Source organism: Poecile atricapillus, chromosome 1, assembly GCF_030490865.1.
Source record: "Poecile atricapillus isolate bPoeAtr1 chromosome 1, bPoeAtr1.hap1, whole genome shotgun sequence".
Classification (NCBI taxonomy): Eukaryota; Metazoa; Chordata; class Aves; order Passeriformes; family Paridae; genus Poecile; species Poecile atricapillus.
Genome location: NC_081249.1, coordinates 129301199 through 129321528, shown reverse-complemented (window position 1 = coordinate 129321528; position 20330 = coordinate 129301199). Strand labels below are relative to the sequence as shown.

General features: G+C 40.8%; 1 protein-coding gene across 2 annotated transcripts in view; it reads right to left on the bottom strand.

Moving 5' to 3' along the window:
* Positions 1-20330, bottom strand: part of NAV2 (neuron navigator 2) — a 209604-nt gene that overhangs the window by 38654 nt on the left and 150620 nt on the right. For both annotated transcript variants that reach the window (XM_058848472.1, XM_058848480.1), the window contains 4 exons: positions 11419-11557; positions 5402-5693; positions 3783-4485; positions 264-731 (listed from right to left, as the gene is read on the bottom strand). In XM_058848472.1, coding sequence (XP_058704455.1) covers positions 264-731; positions 3783-4485; positions 5402-5693; positions 11419-11557 — 1602 coding nt within the window. The remainder of the gene's footprint in view (positions 1-263; positions 732-3782; positions 4486-5401; positions 5694-11418; positions 11558-20330) is intronic.

Genomic DNA, 20330 nt, shown 5'->3' with positions numbered 1-20330 from the left:
TGCAAAATTCAAGTATTAGGTACCATCTGGCAGCAAAAACAAGCTGTCACATTGGCTGTCACAGCAAATTAAAAACCTCATCTGAACCCATCCTCCTGCTCTTCTCCTGAAATAACTTATCTTTATGTTCTAGTCCTAGAGTTATGTGCATTATCTGGTAAAAGGCATTACTTGATCTCTGTCTGCAGTGCTGGCTACTGCTGGCAGGGCTTCATTCCCACTTGAGATACAAATATATGGAAACATGAGAAAAACCCACAAACCTTTCAGACAACGTAGTCTTAACACTGTTGGTTCGGATGAAGGGAGTCAGAGAATCATCCTTGGAGGCTTGAATCAAGCCACTGGAGGAGTTATGGCTCAGCCCACCTCCACTGCTCAGGGAGATGTCTATGGATTCGCAGCTGGTGTGAAGGCTGCTGACAGACTGGTATCCAATGCCATCCTTGCTAACTGCAGAAGAGCTACTAGCGTTGGTACCCCATGTCAAACTGTTGGAAGGAGCCGAGTGTGCAGAACTGGGGCTGGAAGCTAGTGGAGACTGGTTGAGATCTGTGTTTTTACCATAAAGAGGACTGCTTCCCCCACTGCTCAGCACACCACTGCCAGATGGGGAGTCAAGATTACCCTGCTGGTTCATGGTAGCGTGAGGGTTGGAGATGACTACTGAGTTTTTCATATTTTCAGCTGTTGTGATGGGAACTTGTTTACTAGGCTTGCCACCAAAAAGTCTGTAAAAAAGAAGACAGCATGAAAAATACATAAAATGGAATAGTAAACACAATGATATCTTATATCTAGACCATATATATCATCTTAGCTTCAGAAAACCAGTATTGAGTACATGATCCTAGATTGTACATATGCAACTATACATTTATAATTTCCTTGTCTTTGTTGTCCCTTTCAATAAAGCCCAGATGCAACTACAAAGCTTCAAATTTATCTCAGATGTGTTATCTTTGAATCATCAACCAATACTTTCACAAAGCTAAAATACAGCTTCACAGAACTAAGATACAATTATATAATCTCCTGTTCCTTAAGGAAAAAGAATACCAGAGAAACAATCTGATGTATGGAATACTAGAGACTGAAAGCTTACTGATGAGGTAAATTCTGCACAAATTACCAAATTTGCACAAATGTCTGCACAGGAGCAGCTTTTGCTGGGATGCAACAATGTACTCATTTTACCAAATGTAGGCTAATTTCATTCCATGAGCCAAGCCGTCTGGAAACTGTATTTTTTTAGTTGAGAATGTGATGTTACCTGCTTTTTGGCATCTGGAACTGGCTAGTGAAACACAAGTGAGCTCCAGAACTTGGGGAGGGAGGGGATGGAGGAGGCTGATCACAGCATTACTGCTGCCTGTGATGCAGCTGCACTGCCAAGGATGCAAAGACCCCAGTTACCTCATAAACAGTCAATGGGAAACTTCTCAGAAGTGCCCAAGTGCCTTAGTAGTAAATATTCCTTGGACTAAATTATCAATCATTGCAAAACCAATCTTCAAAATTAGGAAGGAAGTATATCTTCCACTCCAGCTTCAAACACCCATCCAAAAACATTGCTTTTGTTTCTACCACTTGGCTGTGGAGTACTGCGGGGGAAACTTCTCAGAATAGAGGACTACAGCACTTCTATATAAGTGTTCCTAAAGTCTTAGGGGTGGGTGTGCACCAGGCAGAACCTCTGCTGTTTTGGAGTATGCCCAGGTTGTTGGATACATGGACACTAAGTCACTTTGTCCATCACTTCCCAGAAACACAGGCTGCGTTACAGCTGGGCACCTGCAGCACACCTGGAGCAAGCCCAGTGCTGCCCAACAGCAGTGTCCACACTGCACAGGTGCTTCCTGCAGCTCCATCCCTGGAAGTGTTCAAGGCCAGGCTGACCTGGGGCTCTGAGCGACCTGGAATAGTGGAAGGTATCCCTGCCTATGGCAGGGGAGTCAGAATGAGATGATCTTCAAGGTCCCTTCCCACCTAAAACAGTCCATGACTGCATGGCCTTCAGCAGTTATACCTGCTTAGGGTATTCCCTAAGGTATTTTTGTGCCAGAGTATACCTCTTCAGCTGCACTGGGGAAACCACTCTTAAAGAAAGGATCCCAGAGCTTAAAAAACCCTGAACACCCACACAACAGTTTTACAATGATTTTTAAGCTAATCCCTGTTTATGACAACATGGAAGTTACATATATTCACAAACTTATAGGTAAGTCTGTATCATTACAAAGGTATAGACTCTAATTCACTAATTCACTGTGTAATAGCAAAAAATAAAATAAGAGCAAGAGGAAATATGCAAAAAACATCTGCAACTCAACTGACTATGAAAATTATGCTCAAAATCTTCACTGTCATCCTAGAAATCAGTAATATCAGATGAGGTCCAATTCAACTCTGACGCATTTCAACACATGACAACTTTGAAAGGCTGGTGAAAATTCAAGCGTGAAATTGTAAATCAAATGAGATAATAGTTAAATTCAGCTTCAGTGTCTGCTCTTTGAAGTTTCATGTATTTCTAATGCAGCATTTCAATTACACAGCCATCAATGTAGCTTTTTAGTAATAAAAAAATTCTCAATCACATTCCTACCAATGTGTCTGAGGCACACTGAAATCACTGAAAACACTGTAAATCTGCATTTCTCATTGTGTATCTTACAGAAGTGAAAGGCCTACTGGAGTTTTTAAGTAGCCATTGATGAAAATTACATGTTCCAAAGCACATGGCTTATCTACTGCTAACCAGGTACAAAAATAAAGTATCTTCAATTATCCTCACACAGACTCTTTATATAAAAACACCCATCTAAAAACAGTTTACAGCATCAGCTGAAGCTGCCATCACATCCATTATGCTTGCACTGGTGCTTCAGATGGAATGTGGCTTTCTCACATCACTGGAAGCAGAATGATGGAGCATAACTGTATGGGTATTATGGGCGCCACGACAAAATGAAATGCAAAACACTGCAACTTGAAACAGACAAGCTACTCAAATTCTGTTGAAAAATAATATTAACAGAATTTTTTACCAATATCAAGGCTTTGACATACACTGCATCAAGAAACTAGCTCCTCACCAACTATTTGTTAATGTTAATGTGTGGGGTGCTCCTGGAGAAATAGAACACAGATAGGATTTTTGTCCAAAAAATAGTATTAAAATAATAAAATTTAACCCAGCTTAGACAGTAACTTTATTTAGGGTTCTTCTACATAGGCTAAAATGTTGGGTCTTGCAACATACTGGGCTAATCCACACAACTTATAATAGTTTGCTTTGGACGGATCTAAGCATGGCAGGTCAATGCCACTGTCATGAAAATCTGAGATAACCCTCCAGTTGTTGGTTTACAATTTGATCACGACTAGAATATTTCCACGTTTATTAAATATACATTTGTGCAAGAACTCTTCAGGAACCTTCAGGTAAGAAAGTTCTTATCCCTATGATATCTGCATGGGTAAAAGTCTTCAGGTATGGTTTCTGCAACAAGGAGACTCAAATCCTAATTGCCAAACTTTCTGCCAGACAGGTTTGGTTTTTTTTCTAAATGTTAGACTTCTGCTGCTGTCACATCATGTCCTAAGTATCCACAACACTGGCCAAACTATTTAGGTAAAATTAAATGTCAGTACAAAGACCTTGAAGTAGGACACTAAATAGTAAGCGCTGCACCAAAGCCAGCCAGGCCTGGCTGGCAGAGTCCTGCTCATTCAGCTCCCACTAACACCACTGCACAACCGAGGAATTTGTTGCCTACCTGCGCAGAGTGGGAGAAGCCACATCGGGGTACTTGACTCCTTGCTGGTGGGTACTCTGAGCTCCGCTAGCAGCCAGCTGTGATGCAGGGTTCACTTTAACAGAATTACATGAAGCCACGCTTTCGTTGTCAGACGAAATCCCTTTCTCTTTATCAGTCTGGTTGACTAATCCTGGCAGAGAGCTTCCAAGGATTACCTTGGCAGGTTCTCTGATTTTAGGGACAGGCAAACCAGCTGACTTGCTGCTTATGTTGGAGTCTATGCTACTTGTGCTAGATCTATTCCCAGCTCCACTTCTGCTACTGGATTTACTGGGCCGGGGTAAGCTACGGTACTGAAGATTAGTTCGTGCACTAAGTGCTAAGTAGCCATCATCCTGGTTCTGGGAGCCATCAACACTAGTCTTCCGACCAGTGGTCCTACCCATGAGTCCAGATGACTTGGGGATCTTTCCCAAGGTAGCCGATCTACTGGTGAGAGTTGCCCCACTGGCAGTGATTATGGTCATGCCTACGGCTGACCCGCTCTGTTTCTTAAATCCAAATGTATTAGCATTAGCAGCAGCTGTCCTAGAATTACTTGTGGGAAGCTTTTTGGATTCATCACCACTGCTGCGTCCTGCATCTGATGGGGAACGTTTAACATGTCCAGCTTTAGGAGATAGTCTACCCTTTTCTGATACCTTGGCGTCATCAGTTTTCCCTACAAAAATAGAAAAAGAATTCTAATATTTAATGACTTGAAAACATCAAGCAAATGATGAAACTCAAAGCAGCATGAGAAGCAAAAGCGTGTTAGCCACTGGAGTGCGGTTCAAAGTTATGATCTAGTCTGCACTGAACTTACATGCCACTCTAGTGAGTTACACATGCAGACTTGCCAAAGAAAGTATGTGGTGCCTTTGCTGTCAAGAATATGAAAAGCAGAACAGCCTTACATAATAGTGACAGATAAGAAAAAAGTTTCCCTCTGTAGCTATCACAGGTCGATAATTTCTATTGTTACACACTAGTAGTGTTAGGTTGATAGCATAATTTTCCTCAAAGGCATTGTTAAAACATTTGTATTGCTCAAGACAGTATCTAACTTTAACTTTTTCATATACAATTGTGTACAAAACCTAATAAAAAGAGGTATTAAATTATATTGCTTGATTATGCAAATTCAATCCATTTTCATTCACGTATCTGCAAGTGCTAAAATCATTAATACACTTACAAGAAAAACCAGAAATCATGTTTAGTATAAAGAAATATGTTTTTTTAGTAAGAGGAAAAACACCCCAAACTCCTCAACCATATATATATTGTATGTTCTAGTGACTTCAAAAACTAAAACTATATTATTTATTCTTCACACAACAATACTGTGCCAAATAAATAGCTCAGCTTAAGACCAGAATTTTCATGAAAACAACTGGCAGGGTGTACTAATCTGAAATACACATTTTCAGACAGAAATAGAAACGTGGACATACAAGATGCTGCTTAGGTTAAAGCAATGCCTAAAAATACAGACAGGATTACCTGAAGTTCAGGTTCTGCCTCTGCAAAGTATTTAAACTGTTTTCACACTGAACACACTTTTTGGCTTGTTTACATCTTAAGCCTTTTCTCACCTGTTCCAGGTGTCTTTAATGTGCCTGGGGCAGTTGAAGGTTTAGGCCTTGGTGTGGTAATGCCAACCTGAGCTGACATGCCCCGTCGCCAGGAGCCCGTCTGGGAAATAACAGTGTTCTTCCTACCAGAAGTGCTTTTATCAGACTCATCTGACACATCAGAAGGATTCCGCCTCCATTTAGATCCCGGCTCCATTTTTATGCCGCTATCAGATCCCCCGTCGGATTTCTTGACTTCATCACTGGACCATAAGGAATTCCGTTCCACCTGGGAATGCTTTTCTGCATCAGTCTAGGACAGATAAGGAATTGCAAGACAACTTTCAGAGCAAGTCTTTATTTTAAGAAGCTTCCTAAGTAAGAACCATCAACCTGATTAATCAGCTCAGCAGTCATCTCTGAGTACCAACAACCATGACATGATTTTGATGAAGAAATGTCACAGCAAGAAATTAACCCAAGAAATGACTTTTTTTAAATATGCTTTGTGAGAAAAATACAAAAAACACAACAGCCATGCTCTTGGAATAAATAAAGAAAAAACCCTTCTTGATTTATAAAGAACGTACTCAGCTCCATGACATTTATAATCCTCCATCTCAAATTTCTGACAAACCCTTTTACTGCAATGCCAAAAAAGCATTTCAAACCTGTGCAGCCAGACTTCCTTTGTTCCTGCTTCTTTCTTATCTCTTGTCTGGCAATCTGATCTCCAGAGCATAAGGAGGCAGCTTTTGGAACAGATCCAAATATGTGGAATGTTGTTAATTCTAACCTAACATAGTAGAAGGACACCCAAGAACTGAAGAAAAGCTTTCTAACAATACTCAAGACTGACTTCAATACATAAATTTCCCTTAGTTTCTCTGCAAGACTGTTCTTCCCTGACTCATTGCACAGACTGATTCTGCTACCAGTCTCTTGTGAAGAATTTCACTAAGCTCAATGTCAAATAGAAAAATTTCTCATTAGCAAACCTTTGTCAAAATCTCAGAAATGCTGAAATTAAATCTGTTACCCTATATATGTGAATATTTTATATATTCACCACACATTAACACTTTCCACTGCTAATGATTATTCTTTCAGAATTCTAGTCCAGTCAAATGCTGTTGATTAAATTTGGCAAATGTGGTAAACAAAAACCAACCATTTTATGATCAGGCACAAATGACAAATATCCCCACATTTGACTCTGTTCGGGATAAAAAAAATTCGTAGCTGAAGTGCTCGCCAATGACCACAGCACCATGAAAGAGACTGACAATTCAACACTTGACTGTGCAGTTCCCAAGTATGGGCTGATGGGTTCTGGTGTGGTGTTGAGTGCCACCTCTGCCCTGCAGCCTCAGCACAATATGAATGTGCTCAGAACTGCGTGGCAAGTAAAAGGAATAATTCATTTGAAAGGAAATTATTTTAAATATCCCAAAGCATTATGAAGCTCACAGTCTTTGTTCCCTTTAGATAATCAGAAAAACACAGCACAGGAGAAACTGTAAGATTATTTACCATGCTTTTCAGCTTTTATTTTTAAGTTCCTAAAGAAGGTTTTAAGTTTATGACTTTTCCTATCAGATCACACCATTAATATTAAAGAATTTAGGGGAACTGTGGTTGAATTTCCTCTGCTTTTTACTGCAATTACGTTTTTTTTAAAGCCTGAAAAACTAGTTAAGTAATCAGTGTGTGAAAGCTGGCACCACATATCACAATGGTCTTTATTCAGTTGGGAAACAGGGCATGGGTTATTTATCTACATATTGAGTCATTAGACTAACATGCAGTTTGAATTATGGATTTATGGATAATATATTCTTGTACTGTCCTCATGCTACACAAATGTTGCTTCCCTGCCTCTCCATTCAAAGAGAGCACCAGTGTAGGCTTGAGTGGATCTCTGCTTTCTAACTCCCTTCTCCTCCTATGCCTGCCAGGTTTGGGGATGGTGGGTCACCCTTCTATTTCCAACCATCAGTAGGTGTGTAATAAATTCACAGTGTGACTCTTCCTATGTTCTGTGCCTCTCCAAAATCACTATTTCATGCAAACATGTCCTACATTGACAGATCTTGGAAGAGAGCACAGGCAAAAAGTACCAAATAATCAACCAACAAAGACACCATTCCTCATGTGATCACTTCAGTATCTTGTTCCAAGCTCCCTGCCTGGAATTGTGTGTATGAACTGTTAGCTTTCAAGAACAAGAAACACACCTACTTGCTAGCAAAGGCCTTATTCTAGAGTTTTGATTGACTAGGAAATATTCCTGTACCTTCTATTTCCCACCCCTTAATCTGTAAGATTAGTACAGTCTCCACAGAGAGAACAGCACTGCAAGTTCTCTACCTTTGCTCTCCTCCATTTCATTCCACTACCACACCCACAGCCAAAGTTTTCCTGCAGCCTTTGAAATGCAGCACCTCCACCTTTGAATCCCTCTAGCCAGAGATATTTCTGTTTAATGCTAAACACTGAGAACAGCACAGAAACATGACTAAGGAATTAAAAGTAAAACACAGTGAAAACTGGCTTGGGGATTGCAGCTGGAACTCCACCCGCCCGGAAGGGTGAGAGTAGAAATACGCTTGGCTGGAGGTCATGGCAAGACACAGCCAGCATGAGCTGGGAGCAAACAATCAGGATTTCTCAACTCACTCATAAAGTTTTGTAAATCTGAAGCTGTGAACAGACCAAACCCATCTTTGCTGAGAAGATGTCTTATACAACTCCTTAAGGGATGCTGCAGTTTTCTATTTAAAGGAACGTTTCTATTTTCTGATATTTTTGCCATCATACGATTATATTTATTATTTGGTCTCTTTCTCCCATCTTATTTCAGTTAAATAAGTTATTTCTAAATGCCTACCAGGACTTAATTTCTCCCTAAAGTATGCATATGGTGTGACTTTAAAGGCACACTAGATGTAGAACTGTGATAAAGGTAACTTACCTAATTCTGTGCAGTACAAAAGAAAAATATTAGGGTGCCAAAATGCATATAACTACATTAAGTAGTTTGGTACTTGGCATAATCACAGCAAGACATGGAACATGTGGTAAGGCAAATGCTGGCTCCCATCAACAGCTTGCTCAGAAACAACTTGCAAACATCTTCACTGCATTGCTATAAAAAGGGGCTACAGCTATGAATGTCTCTGAAGATGGAGTTAATATCATATTTAAATCTGGTTTCTCAAAGATTGGAGAAACTACAGCTTCTGGAGTATGGGTACTCACCTGTTGGGAAGGATGAAAATTTAACAGAAAAGTTTTACAGATATGAATGCTTAGCAGAAGGTTCTCTAGAAATGAAAGCAAGTTTTGATATATAAAAGATGTTTTTAGGGCCAGTCATTGCTGAAACAGCTGAGAGAACAAAGTTTAGTCGAATTGGAAGGTTTAGAACAAAGGTTTAGTCAGCTGGAAGGAGGCTTTATGGCTAAAGTCCAACAGGTTAAGTGGTCTTCAAACAAAGCATGTTTTCTACCAAGTAGAAAAAGCACAGGCAGGCAGAAAGATGTTTTTTACCAAAGCAAGAAGAATTTGCCACTGCAAAACAAGTTTCAAAGTTTAACATGTAACTACTAGCCCAAATGATTGGCTAGTCACCAACATAATATGGTAATTTTAGCAGTTTTGATAGGTTATATGTAAATGTAAAGGTATTGTGTATGATGCTGATTGGTTGTTATGTATTAAGATGCTCAGCAAAGAAAAATATATACATTGTAACCAGAACTAAATGGTCTTCAGGACACATGGCTTGCCTATAGCCAGCAGCTGCAGGCTGACCCATGACCCCCAACTAGTGTAACTTAGTCTATGGAATAAACAGTGCTTTAAAGAAGAGTTGTCTGAAGTCCCCACCTCTTCATCAGGCTCTTACACTCATCAGCTCTGAAAATCAGCTTCTCAACAGAGATTTTTTCCTACTGCAACTATGCCTTTCTTTTCAGAGATTATTCTGCCTGAGTTAGTGATTTTATCAGCCGACACTGACATGTTCAGGCTCTCTCCCTTTGATGTTGCTGCATTATTTGCCTGGACTCCCAGCTGCACATATATTAGCTTCAAGCTCCCTCCTTAATTATCTGAAATTCAACTTCTGTACCCTCTCAAAGAGATGTGACAGAACCACAGCAGGCCAAAAGTGCCTACTGTTTAGGAGAATCAAAGCAAGGGACATCCTGGGAAGAAAAGTCATCATCTCTCTGCAAATGGGTGCTAGTCCTTTGTGGCTCATCACCCTGGGGAAGGCAAACCTGGGCACTGGCCATCACAGAGTCCTTCAGGAAAGACAGAAAAGGTGTCTCTGCAACATTCACTTCATCATGCGCTCTGAGGTCTACAACTGGCAGCAAAAAATTAACCCTGCAAGCTACGCATTTCAGCACTCCAAGCTCTTTTCATTTCCTTGGCTGACAAGATTAAGGTAGTTTGTTGCACTGAAAATGAACTAGTTTACAGGCAATAATTTGCAGGTAACAGAATACCTGGAATAAAGACTGTCATTCATGAAAACTGAGGAGAGAAGCAGGTCAGAGACACACATCACACCAAAAAATTGCAAACACAACTTGTACGTTCTTGGCTCCCAGCTTCCTCTGCCAATAACTACACTTTACTGCCGGAGCAAGCTCCAGCAGCTTTTCTTCTGGTGTCTGTCTGCACCCTCTTGGATACCGTAACAGTTGTGGAGGAGGAAGAGGAGGAGTTTGTCAACACAGATTTTGATCTCTCAGAGGTGTTTCCAAGAATCTGATCCATCAGAAGATAGAAGTCATATGAGTTTCTATTTTTTTTCCCTTAGGTTAATGTTTAGTCACGTCTCCCTAAATCTTCCTTTTTTCATCCCAACAGTATTACAATGTTGAGACAGTAACAATTGTCAAAAAATACTTCTAGTTTCCCATCTTACTCTCTGTCAGGTACTGACAAACATGCTTGATAGATCTTAACTCCTCTCAGCTTGCATGGGACTTGTATTAGCAGTTCCAAGTGCCTGTGCAGTCACTGATAGGCAACCAGAGGCTACCTGGAAACCCTTCATGTAGGCTTAAATATGCACTGCATGGCAAGGGAACAAAGACTACTCTGCTTGCACCACAGCTCTGGAGACAGAGCAATACTTCACAGCAACCACATGTCTACATTAAAACTGATGTCAAAAACAGATTTAGGATCCACTGATGAAAAGGACTGAAGATTAAAAGAGGGAAGAAACAGAGGAGCAGGTCGTATCAACATCCCTCTCCTCTACCTGCGGCACTGCCAGGTCACCACATCCCAGTGGCTTTAGCACACAGCACCTGAGTCCCTCAAGCAGGCTGTATAAAGAACAAAGCTGGACTCTGTAGTCCTGCACTTTCCCAAACAAAAATCTATGCAATTGGTAAAAAAAAAGCAGTTTATATTAGTGCAGATTTTTGTGTTACACAGTTTATTCGATGAAAAACTTTCAGATATCTTCACTTGTTCCACCTCTTTGGATACATGGTGTCTGAGCACAAAATGTACATGTATACTGCTGGTGGAGGCAAAGTTTATCCTCCTGTGAAATGCTTACAAACACAGAAAGCCTTCAATAACAGACAGCTCTGGAAATTTAATAAAATCCATTTAATTTGCATAGCATGCTTACATTTCTGATAAAAGTGTAAACTTCTGAATTTTCATGTTGACTTTATCGTATTCAATTATTTAAGAGAAAAACATAATACGTTTTCTAGACCTAAAAAAAATCTATATAAAATCCCATTTACATCTGTTTCTGGTGCAGCTTTTCTAGGAAGGCGAGACCCAATTGTTGTGACATCACCATGGCAGAGATGTTGCAGGTTCCATCCATAGAGGAAATATTTGTAAATGCCATGGATGACAAGGTGGGTACTATTGATACTGTCTATACTGAAGGCTGGCTGTGTGCTCAAATTCAACCAACCCAAAGCAATTACACCTCCTGCTCAGTGAAAATAATAAATATCAACGTTACCTGAATAAACCAAATCTCTTACCTGTGCATCTAAGTTCTTGCGGGAGGAGGCAGGTGTGTTGGCATAGGAGCTGATAGAGGAGCTGGTGTTAATGTCATCAGTACTGAGATTATCTATGGTGTCACTGATCCCACTGCTGACAGAGCTGCTGTCATCCCAGCTGGAGAAAAAACACAACAGAGGGAGAAAAAAAGGGTCAGAGGACAAGACATTATTCAAAAGGAAAAGTATTATTTCTACAACACTTAGCCCACTTGCACTTGCCCAAAAGGCCAGTGTATGCAACCACCAAGCCAAGGGCACCAGAGACACAGCTCTTTCTGACTCATCTGGAATGTCCTGCCTGCAGTCCCAGAGCAGGGGAAAGTAGCAGCATGAAGGGATATTAGCAGGGAATTTTTTCATTTGAAGGTGGTGAGGCCCTGGCACAGGCTGCCCAGAGAAGCTGTGGCTGCCTCATCCCTGAAAGTGTCAAAAGCCAGGCTGGATGGGGCTCTGAGCGACCTGGGATAGTGGAAGGTGTCCTTGCCCTTGGCAGGAGGATGGAACAAGATGATCTTTAAGATGATTCCACCCCAAAACATTCTATGATTCTGTGATCTCCAAGTAGGCATAGCACTGACTTGCTAAGCTGTAAAACAGAGATGGAACTTGAATGTAAGAAAAAAAAATTCAGCCTGAAGCAACTTTTTGTACCTGGGTGTTTCACAGACCTGGGCAACAACCTGAATCTATCATCAACAGCATCACCAGCCTCACAAAACTAGCAACTAGAAGTTCAGTCCTTCAGATGACAAATAACCCTCCTGAGTTGCACCACACTTTTCAAGAAGAGCAACTATTCAGGACTACCTTCTTCCAGGATGTGATAGCTTCAACGTTTCCCAGTAAATGTGAAAGGCGCCGCTGGAAGTTCAGGACAAACAACATTTATAATCTCAGCTTCAGATTTTGGGAGCTCCAGGCTCTCTTCCATGTTGCATTTCTGTTTGCTTTACAAACTTGCAACAAAGAGATTGCAATGAAGTTTCTGGCTGGGTAATGAAAGCTATATTCACAAACCAATATACTGAGCAGTTAATATATGCATTTAAACCTAAACACCTGAACTGTCTTAACCTGTGTTAAGAGAACTGTGTAAAGAAAGGTAGCCTATCTCTGTTGGCTTGATCTTTATTCATCACTTCACCACTGATTTACTATTGCCTTTCTACATAAACTTTGTCAGCTTTGAAACGAAAGGCATTTAATTTTTTTCCCACTTAGCACTACAAAACACCTTCCTGCATGACTTTTGATGCTGCTTTAATAATTTTAATTGCATTTTCTTACTGGAGAGTACAATGTTCACCCACATCTGTACAAGGCCTTTTAGGGAACTGAGCACAGCTTGAAGAGCAGCACAATTTGCTGAACCACAAATGAAGTGCGGCCACGGGGACATCCTCCTCTGCATGTCGCAGGAAGGGTTATTGCTGGCAGTTGCTCCTTGCTGACTGCTCTGTTTCCAGTGAAGGTCCTCATCAATGTGTCAGCACAGTTAGTTGTTCCCCTTCTCCCATATCCCTGTGGATAAGCCAGCTGGGAAGCTCAGATCAACAGCTCCAGCAAGCCAAGAAAGGAAATCTGGGATGTTCAGCCACTCTGCTGGCAGAGAACAGGGAGGGGGGGAGACAGGGACGCACTGCTGGCCCCTGCCACAGGCTCTCTTTGATGAAGCCTTGGGGTCACCCTTCATCTGGTTTTCTCCAGTTCATGAGAATTCACTCCTGCCAGCTCTGACTGACTTTCAGGGGTGTCCCAGTTACAGGATTTCCAAGAAGATTTTCCAAACGCTATTTGATAAGCCTGCAGACACTCCAGCTCTCGTGACTGGAAAGGAACGCTGCAGTCTACAGTGTTGGTGATGCCACAATTCAAAGGAAAAAGAAATTTTTTTCCCAGATTTGCCTTTCCCAGATTTGGGTTAAAGGGAATCCATTGCAATACAAAATAGAAATCCATATTAAAATAAAACTCACAGTGTGAGAACTCCTGAATCTGAGAAAGCCAGACAGGCAGATTTGACACACCTGTTTTATTTGCCGTTTTGAAATATCTTTTCCAGCATAACTGAATGAAAGATGTGTTGCCTATGCCAAGAAATGTTAGGGGGACTTGAAAATCCAGAAAAGGATTGAAAGACTTCTTTGAAGCACTTTTTTTTTAGAATAGGCAATTAAATATCACAAGGCAAAATACTGAAAGCCATATTACTTCTAAATTTCAGTTTTGAAAAAAATGTCCTATAATTAATATTCATTTCTCTTTCCAAACCTATCACATAAAGCAATTACAATTCCTAGGTAAGTCTACAAATAAGGTTACAAAACAGTTAATAAAATTACTGAATAAAAAAATATGCTCCATGTTTTCCAAAGTTTTGTGTAGCAACAAACTTATTTTCTATTTCTGAACCTAAAATAAAATAACAATCATAACAGTAATAATACCATCAATGCAAATGCCTTCTGTGTTTAATAGTTTCATTTCCTTCTTATGGAAATATGGCAGTGGGCAAAAAAAAAAAAATTACAATTTTCCTCTGTGTGACTCCTAGTCCCATCTTAAATGTATAGAAACTGAAACATTTTCTTTTCAAGCACTCACAATTTTTAAACTACCACAGGCCCCAGTTCATCAGCATCTAAAGAATGTGTTTAATGTTAATCATAAGTAGTTTTTCTGGCATCAGACAGTCCTGTTGGCTTCAGTTGGGCAATCTAAGGCATTATGAAAATATTTGAGTGCCCTTCTGAACTGGTACATGTGCCTGAGGACAAAGGTAGAAACATGCACCTGAATACATTGATGGTTGTGGCTTCCCCTTGTGTGTATCCTGGGCTTTAGGTCCTTTATGTTCTGGTGGAAACAATGAACTACTCCAACTCTGTATTTTCAAGCGTACTATATCTGTTACTAAATTAAAAAAAAAATAAAAAATTAGCTGTTCTGAGGTCTGAAGACAGATGTCTGGATAGATTTTGGGTGCCACAAGCCAAACGACACAGCTCTCATGGGCATACTGGTGACACTGGTGCCCAAGCTGTTCCGACAAGGCAGTATGTGTAAACCCACATACCTGTCTAAACTCAGATAGCTTTAGCTTTATTTAATAAATATCACTTCAGAAGAAGGGTGGGAGTGCTCAGTCTCTAGCTAGAAAGAACAACAGCATGTAAGAGAACATGAAAACACCTTAAGAAATAAATAATTTGGTATACCTACATAAACAACTACTGATGCTGCCCTTTGAAATAGCACTAGAGAAGGCTGGTAGAATTCACTGAATTCTGTAAACTAGATGCCAATGCAAACCACTTTATGAGCATTCAACATATGCAGCTAAAAAGCAATGCCATGCATTCTGGCTAAGGCTGTGGCTCCTCCAGGGGACAGTAACCATCACCGAACTGAGGCATTTGTTTCATGCTGTTCTTGAAACCACCCCAAGCCCTCCACATAAATTAGTTCATTTTTACCTTGATCCAGTGCCTTGATGGTTAAAGTCAAAAGTGAGGAAGCAGAATGGGGCATCTAACAGCCCTAATTATGGTGTTCTTGGCTCTGGGAGCCAAGATAGCATCTTAGTAATTTAGCCGGTGCAATTAATAATTTCTGATGTCAGCAAAAGTCTACTCAAACATAACCTGAAGCTGAAATGTTTGGGCTTTCCTTTCTTTATTTGATCAATCACCTGAAACTTTACTTTGATTACTGAAAACTGAAAATTAAAAAAAAAAAAAAAATAAAATCTTAAAAGTATATTATATATGAAAATTATACTAACACCCACTTAAAATCCACCCCTGCCACCACTTAAAAACTGCCATGACGCTGCCTCCCACTCTCTACGAAACCAAGCACCCCAAGGACCTTCCTCTGCCTCCCCACCTCACTCTGCTCACCCTAATGCAACATTGCTACTACACATCGCCCACGTACAGCACCAGATCAACTGCTCAAAGCTGCTTTTTCAAACAGGTTTGCAAAGCTGTTAGGCTTAGACTTGTATTTTTCCACAGTCTATCAGCACTTTTCCAATCTGCATAATCATCACCCACAGATTTGGCTCTTCTTTGTCAACTTGGACAGCGTGCAAAGTCATTCTGTGATCCTCAGGACAGCCCCTCTTGCTGCAGAAATCTTCCCTCTTTGCAAAGGAGTAATTAAAATCCTTCCAAATAAAGCTATTGTTGAAGTCTGAAAATACACCTTTCTCTACAGATGGGTATGGATTTTAATTTTGTTGGATCTTCACTCAAAACCAAAATTACAATGAGCTGCTGAAAAATACATTTGTCCAAGAAAGGGCCTTGGGGCTCTACAATATTTCAAGTGGAAACATGGCAATTATCCTCTTCTATTTAAAAAATTTAACTATTTATGAGTTGAAAGGTGAACAACAACAACAAGAAGTAAGATCAAGGTACAAAATTATTGAAACTTCACAGCATGTTCAAAGATTTAAAAGGAAAAATTAAATATGCTATAATATGAGACAGTAAATACTGCAGTTTCCACTCTTTTCTTCTGGGATTTCTGCAGCAGTGAGAACTGGGCCAGAAATCCAGAAAGCACACACAGACCCTTGCACAGTTTTCTTTTCAAACTGTTCTGAAACTGAAACATAACCATTTGTAAAAGAATGGATGGAAATCTACTTCAAGAGAAGTCAATTTAATTAATGTGTTTTACACTGCTATTAATCACCCACCTCCCCCATATCTCCAGTTACTATTTTCTTACATCTCACTATAGGTATTTAACATAAACCACTTCATTTCTTATGAAAAGCGGAGCCCAGGAACAAGACTGTTACCTTGAAACACTTAGTAAGGCCAGACCAAGAAAAGTAAACCAGGAAAAATTAATACAGAGCCTTCCCAGTTGTTCTTTCTGGAGCAGAATCTAATCCTTTTAATGACATTTTTTGGTGCAGAGTTAAAGTGCTGGAAGTGTGCTGTGAGCTACTCAGACGTTTTCATGTTAGTGACTATTTGGGTTACTGCCAGCAAGCTGAACTGTAGCTCTTTGTCAAGCTCTGTTTAGAATTCATCCAAGATAAGGTTTCAGGATTTACATTTAAAATACCTATTTGTAAAGGGAATAACTCACAGAACAAAATTATTCTGTGTTGAAAAATTTGGGTAAGAAAAGATTTGGAGAAGTTAGAAAACTGCACATGTTCTTCTTATTTAATCTTCTTATATCAGTGTTAATAACTTTATAAAAATAACACTGGATTTTATTTTGTCCCTTAAAATCTAACCAGGAATTCAACCAAGCTATTGGCAAACTTAAACACAGCTGAGCACACACATACACACAGAGGACCTCTTAAAAATCCACCTGATCTCAAGGAGTTAGAATACCCTTGATTTTCACGAACTGATTTGACTTTCCACTATCATGTTCTGCTCTGAAGCTGAAATTCCGAAGGCCCCTTCTTCACCTGCGCACTTTGCTCAGTGCCTCTTTGGCCCATGGCTGTCTGGGGTCACCAAGCCAGCTGCCAGCACAACTGTATTCAATTGCAAAATGTCTGACTGGTAAAACCTGTTTTTTTGGCCATTGCTCACAAACCAGGGTTCCTCTGGTACCTCCACAGCCTCAGGGAAGGGGAGAAAAGCAAGGTACTGCATGTGACACAGGTGCTGGAGGAGCTCCCAGCTACATCTGAAAAATTTAGTGTACACTACTACAATCAGCTGCCAGCCCCTTTTTCATGCACCCACAACCTATAAACCATACTTTCCCACCTACTATTCTGTCTGAAGACTTACTGTGTTTATAAAGCTTTTAACAGACCAGCTCCAAACTGGGTGCACAGAGCACCCCTTGGTCAACTGCACTCTCACCTCCTTTGGAAGCCATGGGAGCGATGCTCATGTCTATGATGGTCATGTCTATGTCACTACAATGACACCAGAGAAAGCCGGAAACAAAATCAGGGTCTTCATATCACAATAATGTCAGTGTAAAATCTCAGTCATCACATTAAAAAAAACCAACATATTTTGTTTGCTCTGCCTTTGTTTCCATGACAGTAAGAAGTGCTGAGAAAAGTCTTCTAATCAAAGTCAGAAATCCTTGTTTACATACAAAGCCTTGGGTGCCTTCCAAAAAATAAATCCCTGTAAAGTATCCATGTGACAGCAATGGATTGAAGAAACCCAGAGGTCAAGCCCAGGCTGCTGGGGACGCAGCAATGGACTGCCCTAATTCCCTGCAGTCCCCCCCAGGATGAGGGGATGAGAGAATGGGGAGGAGGCCCTCGGCAAAGATCTGGGCGTAGGTCACCACTGCAATATGCCTCCAGCTCCCACTCAGCAAGGTCCCAGCCCAAACACCTCCTCACTACAGGCAGACAGAGAAGGCAGCCTGCCCAGGGGATAAAGAACTGTGAAAAACAGACTTGATTGTCCAGGTTTCTTACCCTGCCTTCCTTACCAATACTTCTTGCTTACTACTTACTTACTCCTTCCCCAAAAGCAGACACTCTGGATCACATCACCTCCTGGTACAAAGACACAATTTAAGATTTAAAGAAGAGGGAAACATCCACTGAACACACTGACAGAGTTTCTGACACCCACCTCAAGCTCCTACAGCCCAGTGGCTTAGCTGGTGAGAGCTCAGCAGCTCACCAGCAGTTACTGGTACCTGGCAGCTGCTTCACCAGAGGCTCCAAAACATATTAAAAACAGGGTTAAACACCAAGGAGAAGAAAAAGAATAGATTAGCTAAATTCTTACAGGACTGATGTAACACAAATATGAAAAGAAAGGAATGAAGGCCAGTATGGAAACAGAACTATGCAAGATGCACTTAAATTCCCTGTTGATGAGTGTGCTTTTGAAAGACTCAAGGGGCTGGACCCACCTGCCCCGTGGCCATCTGCCTCCTGATCAGGGTCACTCAGTCACACACTGCCCCAGAACAAGTCACCAACTGGGACCACTGGACATCTCACCCAGGAAGAGGTAGGTACTGAACACCCCCAGAGCCAAAAGCTACAGCTGGCAGGCAGAATACGGCTCCTTCGCTTCCCATCTTCTTTTAATCCATCCTAACATTGTAACTCCACCACTGACACCACTGCAAATCTTTTAGGTCTGCAGACTGCAACCCCAAGCAAGAAACACACAGGCACAAACTGAAGACAAGACATACATGCATGAAGACTCAGAACAATTCCCAGTCACTATTATGCTTTTCCCTACTCAGAAGACACTGCAAAGCTTCTATATAAACTGATCAAGATCATCACCTGTGCACAGCAAATCTGATTTCACACATGAGAATTGCTCCTATTTCACAGCAGCATCAGCTGCAGCTGACCACATGGAGACAAAGATAATGCTCACGGTTCTTCCATCAGAAAAAGAGGCGAAAAACAACAGAAATTGTCTTTCTGAATGCATGACAGCCTGCTGAAATATGCCTTAAAATGAAAGATGAACTTGGCTATAAAAAAAGTGTTAATTTGATCACAGGGCACAGCACTATCCCTCAGGAAGCCAAGCTACTGAAAAACAACAGTTGTTATCACACCAACGATTTACAGAACAAACAGACTCATAATCAAGTAAAATAATTTATTCTTTGCTGTGTGGAAAATGTCAGCTACTACCAACCCTGAAAGCAGCTTTTTTGCCCTAGCAGAACTGCAACATTCTAGATAGTACAAATAACTCCTGGTTCATGTGAGCCTTTAAAATTCAGCTTATTTGGAAGGAACTACAAAAAGGAAAGGGATCTTACAACCATACTCAGACAAATCAGGAAGGTACCAGAAATTTGCACATGAGTGAGAATAAGAACTGGATACTATGTACTGAAAAGCAAGTGCAATCTGGGCTGGGATCTGGCCTAAAACAGACCCACACATGCCTTTGTTTCCCTGCAAGGTGAGCTCATTCCCACAGAGGTTCTGCCTTTGCAAAGAAAACAGACTTGCAGTGCTAAAATATAACAAAGCTCCATAGTTTTCTGAGGCTAAAAGCCTGCAACACGAGTGGAAAGATAGCCGGCTAGATTGCAACCTTTGATATCAATAAACCTCACAGAATCACAAAATTAAGCCAGAAAAAGCAAACACAGGAATAGCTGTCTGTTCTCACACAGGAAATTTTTTATCATGTTATTCAAATATTTACAATCTATTGAAAATGTATTGATTAAATGCATCATACAGCAATTGAAAAGAAACAGTGCAGGGAGAAAGCTCCTCAGATTTATCCATCATCTAATGTGTTTCCACTGCTGCCTGTATTTGCAAAGCTAAACCTCCTTACTCAAAGGTGCAACATAACGCGTTTCCGTGCTTTCAAAAGTGCAGAAAAATCTCTTACCTTGCAATATTGCCCAGCCAAAGTACTTCTCCACTTTGTTGCCCATGAAGAATTCCAGGAAAGGGGCTCAGATTTATTTTGCAGGTTGATACCTTCATTAGGCTACCGTCCAATACCCCCCCTTAAATAAACCAGCCTGTAACTTGACTATCTAGGAAGAGGCTTTGAAAAAAAGTTGGAGCAAGGTTGTTTTCCAACAGACCCCTCCACATACAGCAGCTCTGAGAGACACTGGAAAGTAAAACCCAGCTAGAAGGTGATCATCAGAAACTTCCCCTGGAAAGAAATCTGATCCCTCAACAAAATTAACCTCTAAAGCGCTGAAAAAGCGAGAGGTCAAGACTTTCTGCTGGGACTAGGTCATCTGTGAAAGCTGTAACCTGATGGCAGAAACCAGGCAGACTGGTGCCTCCAGATCAGGTACTGTATCCCACCAAGTAAAAGCTCAAGTCAGCAGCCCTGTACTTGGAGGTACCAAATGGCACTGTTTGATCTCAGCTGGAAGACTACAACCTCTAAAAGCATTTTTCTCACTCT